General features: G+C 45.2%; 1 protein-coding gene across 2 annotated transcripts in view; it reads left to right on the plus strand.

Annotated features, from left to right (window-relative positions):
- The window catches only part of GALM (galactose mutarotase), a 116,822-nt gene that overhangs the window by 72,603 nt on the left and 34,053 nt on the right, over nucleotides 1–10,166 (plus strand). For both annotated transcript variants that reach the window (XM_040496561.1, XM_040496560.1), the window contains exons 2-3: nucleotides 148–302; nucleotides 5,342–5,548. In XM_040496561.1, coding sequence (XP_040352495.1) covers nucleotides 148–302; nucleotides 5,342–5,548 — 362 coding nt within the window. The remainder of the gene's footprint in view (nucleotides 1–147; nucleotides 303–5,341; nucleotides 5,549–10,166) is intronic.

Genomic DNA, 10,166 nt, shown 5'->3' on the forward strand with positions numbered 1-10,166 from the left:
AGAAAGAAAGAAAGAAAGAAAGAAAGAAAGAAAGAAAGAAAGAAAGAAAGAAAGAATACAGTGGTGGGCAGCACCGTGAGCCTCACCTTTGGTTTGAAGTTTTAAAAAACACTTTCATCCCATGTCCCTCATCCCATGTCCCTGCAGGGTACCTCCAAAAGCAGCCCTACTTTGGAGCAGTGGTTGGCAGGGTGGCCAACCGAATTGCCAAAGGAACATTCACGGTGGACGGGAAGGAGTATAAGCTGGCCGTTAACAATGGGCCCAACAGTCTGCATGGAGGAGTCAGGGGCTTTGATAAGGTGAGTCAGGGGCATGGACGCAGTCCTCACCTGGCAACTTCACAAGCCCCTTCAAACATACCTTCTATTTGCCAGGCTCGACCCTCGGCCCTGCAGCAAATGGGTGATACGGGAAAGAGGCTGGTCCAGTGATCGAGGGCAGTCAAGGCACTGGCCCTGTTCCAGGACCCGTCCTTCTGTAGCTCATCTGACCGTAACAGGCAGGGGTCCCCAAGTGAAAGGGCGGCAGCCCTTGACCTGGGAAAGAGAGAGAATGACTTTCTCACAGCGTCTGGATCAGGACGTCCAGTTGACGTTAGGCACAACAGAAAAGTGGCTTAAACATAATACCTACCACTTACTGTACAAGGCATTTTGCACCTATTCTCTCCCATGCTTTCTAGAACCCTGTATTCTCACCAAATGAGAAATCTGAGGCTATGAAAGGCCATATAACTCCTGAGTTGGGCTGCCTGACCCGAAGCCCTCATTTCCAGACCAAACCCGCTGGTGTCCTCCACAGCTGCTGTAGGTGCCCCCAGGCCAACACACACCCCTGAGACTGTCGCTCAACCCCCTCCCTGGACAGCGTGGCGCCACATCCAGGCCTACCCTTCCACTGAAGTGCCTCATGCCTCAAAATTACCTCAGATTCTCCCCAGTTACCTCTTTCCACACTAAGAGTCTTATTCCCTAAGTGAACCCCTGGAAAAATAAGGCTGGGAAAGCAAATTGGTCAAACACCTTCTCCCTGAGGTAGAAATGCCTGGCCTGCTTCCTAGCTGTGTGGGAGCCTGCGGATTACCCCCCAGTGACTCTCTAACTAGTCTAATTTCAGGGAGGTAATTTTGGTAGCTAACTCTCCTTTATTTTTTTTATTTTTTATTTTTTTCAATGTTTATTTATTTTTGGGACAGAGAGAGACAGAGCATGAACGGGGGAGGGGCAGAGAGAGAGGGAGACACAGAATCGGAAACAGGCTCCAGGCTCCGAGCCATCAGCCCAGAGCCTGACGCGGGGCTCGAACTCACGGACCGCGAGATCGTGAACTGGCTGAAGTCGGACGCTCGACCGACTGCGCCACCCAGGCGCCCCTCTCCTTTAAATTATACCACCCAGTTTATTTCCCAAGGAAGAGCCAGAAAACACAGGAACGTGTACAGCAGTTAAAGGTCACAGTTTCTCCTTTTCTGCCTCTTACTGCCACCTGTCCCACTGAAGGAAGTTGGTTACTGTCTTTCCCCTGTTTCACCAATTTCCTGTTTGTGGCCTAGAACCACATTGCCTCATCTGTTCCCCTTTCCTCCATGATTGAACCACTCACACCAGGAAGGCATGAAGGCAAGAGAGAGCCTCTGTCCTGCAATACTAGGGCAGAGGGTCTCTGGAATGTGCCAGGTACAAGGCATATGGAGCTTCCTCCAGAGGAAGTTGGGCCCAGCTCTGTTCTAACAGGGATCTTCAGAGGAGCCTCAGAACAGCACCTGTTCTAGCTTGTTCCTGTCCCTTCTATTTCACTGTAGTATTTTCTGTGGGGTTGTTTAACATGTGTGCCCCATGAGAACATAGCAAGATAGTGAGTATACATATCCTTCAGTGCACTGGGCCTACTGAGCCCCTTCGGTGAAGTGGGGAACATAATATGGTGGGCGTACCTGAGACTCCAGTAGAGTGAGGGAGCCAGACCCTTACATGAATAGCTGTTATAGGCAACAAGCCCCATAATGTGGATGCCAGTGGTGCGCTAAAGGATCTGGGTGTGGACAAACACATAGTAACTGGGGAGGCAGGATTTGAATCACCCTTGAAGAAAGAATAGCATTTCGTTTGGTAAGTAGATACTGGAGATAATGGCTGTGTTGATGCCGAAGCCCAGACAGAGGTAGGGAAAGACTTGGAATGTTATCGTGGAGATACTGAAAGACTTTGAGCTGTAAGCTTTCATACAGTAGCATGAACAGTATGAGGGGAGCTTTGTTTCAGGTTGTAGTTCATCTCAGCAATTACTGAATAGTTGTTGGCTTATAAGTACAAGAAGTGGTAAGTCTTCTTGTACTTATTTCAACACATTTTTAAAATTTTTTACTTATTTTTAAATTTTTTTTTAACGTTTATTTATTATTAAGAGACAGACACACAGAGCATGAGCAGGGGAGGGGCTGAGAGATGGAGAGACACAGAATCTGAAGCAGGCTCCAGGCTCTGAGCTGTCAGCACAGAGCCCAACGCGACGCTCGAACTCACAAACCGCGAGATCATGACCTGAGCTGAAGTCGGACGCCTAACTGACTGAGCCACCCCGGTGCCCCAACACTTTTTTTAAAGGTGAAATTTGACGGGTGCCTGGGTGGCTCAGTCAGTCGAGTGTCCAACTTGGCTCAGGTCATGGTTCATATGTTCGAGCCCCACATAGGGCTCCTTGCTGTCAGCACAGAGCCTGCTTCGGATCCTCTGTCCTCCTCTCTCTCTGCCCCTCTCCCACTCATGCTCGCTCTCTCTCTCTCTTTCAAAAAATAAACATTTTTTTAAAAAAAAGATGAAATTTGAATAACCTAACAGGATTAGAAATGGTATATAAGTAGGCCTAAATATGCAAACATGGAAATTTTCAGGAAATGTGGAAACTTCAGGCTCTGGGATATTCTCCCATGAATAGGAATTTTATTTTCCACAGAATTATACTCATCTGATAATACTGGTTTCCACGAAAAAAACTTTCCACTGCGTTCTTTCTCTGAAGGACAAAAACTAGGTAGCAAATTAAGAACATTTTATTTCAAATGTTTTATTCCTACAATTTTCCATTTGGGGGATTCTTTTTTCTTTTTTGAATCATGCATATAACCAGCTTTATATTATAAGTGTCTTGAAAGTTCAACATTTCTGGGAGATAACTAGGGTGTAAAATTAATTTTTTACTAAGGTCAGTGAATTTGTTTCAGATCCCAGCTGCTTTCACGGTAGGTGAAGGCAGAGACCTCCACTCCTGCTGGACTCCCCTTCCTGGTAAATGTGGGCTCACTCAACGGCAGTGAGCAATGCCGGCCACACCAGGAGGGGGTGGGCGGAACCATTCCTGTGGCCCTCAGGAATTATTATCTTTCAGGTCTATTTGCAATGACAGTGTTAGGCCTCAACTCTTCTGTTGAAAAAAGGAGATTCAAACAAAACATTGAAATGAAGATGTGGAATGGGGTAGACTGCCAAGCCTGAGTTAGAATCCTAGTCATGTCACTAATGACACGTATGACTTTAAACAAGGTGGTTTTTTTTTATCCCCCCTCTAAACAATGGACATGAAGTATGAAAGGATTCTACTCAACTCTCCTGGAATGTGGGAGGTAGGAGTGGACAAGGTAACGCCACTGAGCTCAATTTGCTCATCTGTAAAATGGGGTCATAGTATCAGTGGGAGCCATTTGAAATTGCCAGTGTTCAACTGTTTTGACCTACAAAGACAGTCATTTCGTTTGATTCAACCAAATCCTCACCTTACACGATGCTTTATGTAGGGGCGCCTGGGTGGCTCAGTCAGTTTAGTGTCCAACTCTGGGTTTCGGCTCAGGTCGTGATCTCATGATTCATGAGTTCAGGAGCCTGCTTGGAATTCCCCCCCCCCCCCAAAGTAAATAAAATTTAAAACAAAACAAAATGATTTGTGTAAGCACCAGTGGCTGGTGAGCACCGAACAAAGGGAGATCTCACGTCAGCAAAAGGCCTTTTGGCTAGTGACCCAGGGCTCCATGAAGGGACTGGGGTCTCTGCACACTGTGTCCTCGGATAACAGAGAATAAGGAAATAAGCTCAGGATCAGACCACTTAGTTCAAGTCCACTGTCTTCCTAGCCGAAAGAAGCTAGGGAAAGCAGTGTATTCTGAGTCCCAGCTCTCTCAGTCTAAGTGAGGATCATGGTGCCTACCCTAAGTCAGCTCTGAGACAGATAAGATAGTGTCTGTGAAGTTTCTAGCAAAATGTCTTGGCCCATCATGGGCACTCAGTAAATCCTGGTTGTCCCTCCTCCATAAAGGTAATATTGAGGCCTCTAGGGCAAGGGAGAGGGGAATCACTGTGTCAATGCCAGATTCCTATTTCCGAAAGCAAAAAACTCCTGGAAAACTTTTCTTCATATTTTTCTTTTTTTTTTTATGTTTATTTATTTTTGAGAGAGAGAGAGAGAGAGAGAGCGCAGGCAGGGGAGGGGCAGAGAGAGAGGGAGACACAGAATCCAAAGCAGTCCCCAGGCTCCGAGCTGTCAGCACAGAGCCCAACATGGGGCTCAAACCCATGAACTGTGGGATCATGACCTGAGCTGAAGTTGGACACTTACCCAACTGAGCCACCCAGGTGCACCCCTTTTTTTTTTTTTTAATAAATATTCATAAACAATACTTCCCTGGGACAGAGGAGCTGACTTATTTAGGTCATTTTTTAATACTATTAGCAGATATTGCTATATGACATTTATCAGAATGGGTCACCAAGATAAAAAAATAACCTTTTAGGGGCACCTGGGTGGCTCAGTCGGTTAAGTGTCCGACTTCGGCTCAGGTCATGATCTTGCAGTCTGTGAGTTCGAGCCCCGCATCAGGCTCTGTGCTGACAGCTCGGAGCCTGGAGCCTGTTTCAGATTCTGTGTCTCCCTCTCTCTGACCCTCCCCGTTCATGCTCTGTCTCTCTCTGTCTCAAAAATAAATAAACGTTAAAAAAAAAATTTAAAAAAAAAAACCTTTTAAAGAAGGGGAAGAAGAAAATATAGGCACATACATATCAATTTAAGGAGGAAGAGAATGGGGAAGGGGAGTAGGTAAAGAGAAAGAAAAAATTTTTTCTCTCAAAATCTACTTTTCTGTATAAAACAAAATTTTAGAACAACTAAAATCCAAGCTAAATAAAATAAAATAAAATAAAATAAAATAAAATAGAATCCAAGCTATTATTCCAACATCTTAAAGATCATATAACCATTTCTCTTTCTAGAATCACTGTCTTTAAATATTGAAATGTGGTGTTTAGCTGGAGATTGCAATGACTTAACAGCTTTGAAAAACACTTTTTTCTAGGTCGTCTGGACCCCTCAGGTGCTGTCAAATGGTGTCCAGTTCTCAAGGATCAGTCCAGATGGTGAGGAAGGTTACCCTGGAGAGTTGAAAGTCTGGGTGACATACACACTGGATGGTGGGGAGCTTATGGTCAACTACCGAGCTCAGGCCAGTCAGACCACACCGGTCAATCTGACCAACCATTCTTATTTCAACCTGGCAGGCCAGGTAAGAGAACTTACCTCTGCTCTCCTGCTTAGTATAAAATGTGACTTACCTCTCCTCTCCTGCCACATGCTTTGTGGAATGACCTGGGGAGTAGCTGGATAGACCCACCCAGAATGGACTTAGCCTGGCAATGGAGTCACCTGGTGATGAGGAAAAATGCCTAGCAAAACAGCTGACTTGTAGTAGGTGCTCAATAAATGGAAGTTACAGAGAGAGATGGAATGAGTACATTGTGTTACTAAGAGAACTCTCTCTTTCCCACAGGTTCAGACAAGTACCCAGCTATTTTAAGAACTCCCTCTCTTCTAACTGTAACATGAGTTTACATTTGCTTCCTCATTCCACTCCTACTCCCAAAAAATTACTTCCAGTTAAGTTCCACTTTCCACCCTTGGAACTTTAAAAATGTGCCTGGCTCAGCTCCTTTAGGTATGCCACCAACATTCGTATGTCTCTGCTGTACTTCCCACCCTAAGAGGGGTATAGAGACACTCTCACCCCTCTTAGGTAATCCCCTCTACACTACCTTATTCCCAACTAATGGTAGTATTTTAGTTTGTTGAGGAGGCTGTTACATGAGGCAGAGGGAAAAGTTTAGCTAAACTCTGTAGACTATATCTGTTGCTTCCTCTTCATCTGAAAAACTCATTGTTGTCTACTCTACTTGAATCACTTTGGCATGATTTCCTACCACAAGATGATGTTCACAGCCAACTAGTAATATCTAGCATTTTTACACTCTTTTAGGAGTCTGCTGACAATGTGCTGATTTTTTTTTCTAGGATCTTTTCAAATAGCACGATGTGCTGATTTTTTTTTTCTAGGATCTTTTCAAATAGCACGAATTAATTGGTTCTTATGTAATTTCCAAAGTTCTCCCTTGAAAAATAAAGAGGATTATAAACTTGTCTATCCCTTACCCTCAGAAATTTCTGCCATGCTCCTTGAGATCTTAAAAACAAACCAAAAACCAAAGCTGCCCAGCCATGCGCCTCTGTAATAATGTGCATAACGACCCTAATTTTTTTTTTTTAAATAGGCCAATTTGAGGCTTGAACTCATGACCCTGAGATCAAGACCTGAGCTGAGATCAGGAGTCAGACTCTTAACCAACCGAGCCACCCAGGCGCCCCTTATACACCCAACTTTTTATAATAAGCTCAAAAGGAACCTGGCAGAAATAGAATAAAATATTAGTGGGTTTGTATAGGTAGTAGATCATGGTGATTTTTTACTGTTTTCCACATTTTTGTATACTGAGAACACCCTATTCTGTAATGGGTGGGAGGTGGCCTAAAGAAAGAGATTCAGAGATAGGAAAGAAATTATGCATGAAATATTACACCTGCCAATGTATTCCAATCAAGGAGACAAAATGGGAATGTAACATTCACTAAAACTCTTTCCATTTACTTGGCAGGAGGACTCTCAGAGATCACAGACCCCACCCAAAAGGGTGTTCAGTGTTAGCCCCCTTCTGTATACTGTCTTAGTGCAGCTCGAACCCATAGCCACTAACTTCAGGGTTGAGGATAGGAGGGAGCCATCAGCCTTTTGGGGAGCATCACAACAAGAGTGGGTAGTTGTTTACGAGGCCTGGGGTCAAAGGGCTTCTGCATCTTCAAATCATCTCTTACCCTACCCAGGAAAGCATTTTTTAATTTATTTTTGAGAGAGAGAGAGCACAAGTGGGGAAGGAACAGAGGGAGAGACACACACAAAATCTAAAGCAGGTTCCAGGTTCAGAGCTGTCAGCTAGAACCCATGAACCGTGAGATCATGACCTGAGCCGAAGTCAGACGCTCAATGGACAGAGCCACCCAGGCACCCCAGCACTACTGTAGGTCTTAAACTGTCCCCAGGGAAATAGCTCAAAACTTGATCATTTACAGTGGTCAGCTCATCTTATACATTTTCTTTTTGTTTTATTTGTTATTTAATAAGCAGTATGTTTGTGCTACTTGGGGCCAAATTTTGACTCATCACTTCTAAGTTTGAGTGTTGGAGACCTGGAGGGAGGAGAGAACTGGTTCTCGAAGAGTGGAAAAGGTATATAGGTTGCAGGTTGGTTGGGCTTTTGTTGTTGTTGTTGTTCCTTCCTTATCTAACCCAAAACTGGGCAAACATGTTTTTTGTTTTGTTTTGTTTTTTGGTTTTTGTTTTTTTTTTAATTGAAACTTTACCCAAAGAGGTATGAAAGCAGCCTCGGGGAATTTGAGATGAGAATAGTGGTGGTTCCAGTATGACTGGGTAGGTATGTCAGCAAGGACCTTCCGCCTTTCCACTCTGTTCCTTCAGTGTTTTTGGCTTTTGCCTTCAGGCATATCCTTTTATGGTCACAAGATGGCTGCCACAGCCCCAGGAATCACCTCTACATATAGTCACAACAGAGACAAAAAAGGACCTATTCCTTTCTTCATATCTCTAATGTTCCATTTTAAAGAATAGACAAAAAACTTCCCCCAGAAGCTCCCCAGCAGACTTTCCTTCACATTTCATGGGCCAGAAGTGTGTCCCATGTCCTGCCTAACCTAATCACCAGCAAGGGAATTAGGCCACCATGATTGGCTTAGGCCAATCAATATTCACCCGGTGGGATTGGGGAGGGAGCCCTTTCCCTGAGTATACAGCCTACCATAGGATGAATCAACAAGGCAGGGTTCTGCCAGAGAAAAAGGAGGGTGTCCGTAAAGGAGCTGCTATGACTTTTGGGTGGTATGATAGTGTCCAGGATATCCTGCTAAAGGTGATGACAGCTGAATTAAGGCAGTGGTAGTGGTAATGCACGAAAAAAAAAGAAAACCCTGCAGGCCATAATGAGCTCTACAAATGGTTAATGTTCTGAGCTAGCAGCAGCTGAGCAAAGTTAACCAAAACAACACTGAACCCAAAGATGGGCCTCAGGATCTGTTGGTGGATCAGCATTTCTTGCCAGGTTTTCATCAGCCTGGAAAGGAAATGAATCCAGCAGTAATATTCCACTGAAGTGGGTCATTGCATTATTCCAGGTCAGAAGAATCATAAAATGAAGCATGCTTCCCTTTAATAAAGGAATGTAGGTGCCGCTTTGTGACCCAGTGCCCGTTAAGAGAGTGGCTGTCTAATAAATGTTCCTTTCCTTCCCCCCCCCTCCCCCCCGCCAGGCTTCTTTCTAGCCTCTTAGACTTAGCAATTTATTTTGGTATGTGATGGAATCATTTGCTTCCTGCCCTAATGCTAAAAAACACAAAGAGAAGGAAAGTCCTAAGCAGCATTATTCATCATAATAAAAAGCTGGAAACAAGCAAAAGTCTGTCAACAGGAGAAGGGATAAACAGATTGTGATACATTCGTACAATGGAATATTCCTCAGCCTCCGCTGGAGCACTGAGCAGATAGAACCAAGGAAACTGTCCCCAGTTCTCTTCCCTCATCTCCGCTCCCCTCAGACCCCGAGGCCTCTTCGGTGCTGGCGGTACCACCGAGGCGTGAGGGGACGGCGGCAGGGGGAGCCGGGCAAGAGAGGGACCCCTCTAGTCCAGAGCTGCTCTAGGTGGTGGTGCAGACCCTTCCCACGCTGGACCCGCCTTCTCAGGTCAGAACAGGACCAAACAAGTGGCTAAGGAAGAGACTGTGGGCAGAGGCCTGGCCTTGTCTCCGCCCCCCGTCCACTCCTACCCCTGCCCGCCTGTACCCACCGGGAGAACACAAGACCACGACAGTTCTTCAGAACTAGAGCCTCCTCGGAGTGCAATTAAAGCAATTTCTGGCCTGTTTAGACATCGATTCTTATGGTCTCTAAGATCCTGGCATTTCTCCTCAGGACGACTCCATTTGATTGTGGAGGCCTGAGTCTTTCTGATTAGAGGATCATTTCAGTTAACCCCCAGGGCTCCGCCTCCCTCTGCTTGCTTCTCAGGAACCCAGCAGGGCTTTCAGTGTGACTTAGCTCGAGGTTTCTCAACCTGAGCATGTGGACACGTTGGGTCAGATAATTTCTTTGTTGCAGGGGATGGGCATTGTAGGGTGTTTAGCAGAATTGCTGGCCTCTTCCCACTAGATGCCAGGAGCATTACCACCCCCAATTATGACAATCAAAACTGTCTCCAGACATCGTCAGATTTTGCCCTATGGCAAAATCATCCCCAGTTGGGAGCCACTAGGTTAGCTTATTTCTGAGCGTTCACTTAGCAAAAGCCCTCTCCTGGTTCTCCTTCCACGTCTTCTGCTATGAAGCTTGAAAATTTACTCCTATTAGAATATAATCCTTTTTAGCAGAAACATATACGTGTATTTTCCAATTTGCAAGGAGCACAACATGGCTTTACTAAACTTCTTCACAAGAATCCTGGAAAAGGTGGAGGCATTACTGGCCCAGTTTTACCCTGAAGGAAAAGCGATTCTAGGAGCACCTGGGTGGCTCAGTCGGTTAAGCATCTGGCTCTTGACTCCGGCACAGGTCAGGATCTCACAGTTTGTAAGTTTGAGCCCCACATTGAGCTCTATGCTGACAGTGCTGCTTGGGATTCTCTCTCTCTCTCCCTCTCTCTGTTCCTCCCTTGCTTGTGCTCTGTAAAGAAAGAAGGAAAAGGAAGAAAGAAAGAAAGAAAGAAAGAAAGAAAGAAAGAAAGAAAGAAAG

This window comes from Herpailurus yagouaroundi, unplaced genomic scaffold (assembly GCF_014898765.1).
Source record: "Herpailurus yagouaroundi ecotype Mexico unplaced genomic scaffold, PumYag 188, whole genome shotgun sequence".
Taxonomy (NCBI): domain Eukaryota; kingdom Metazoa; phylum Chordata; class Mammalia; order Carnivora; family Felidae; genus Herpailurus; species Herpailurus yagouaroundi.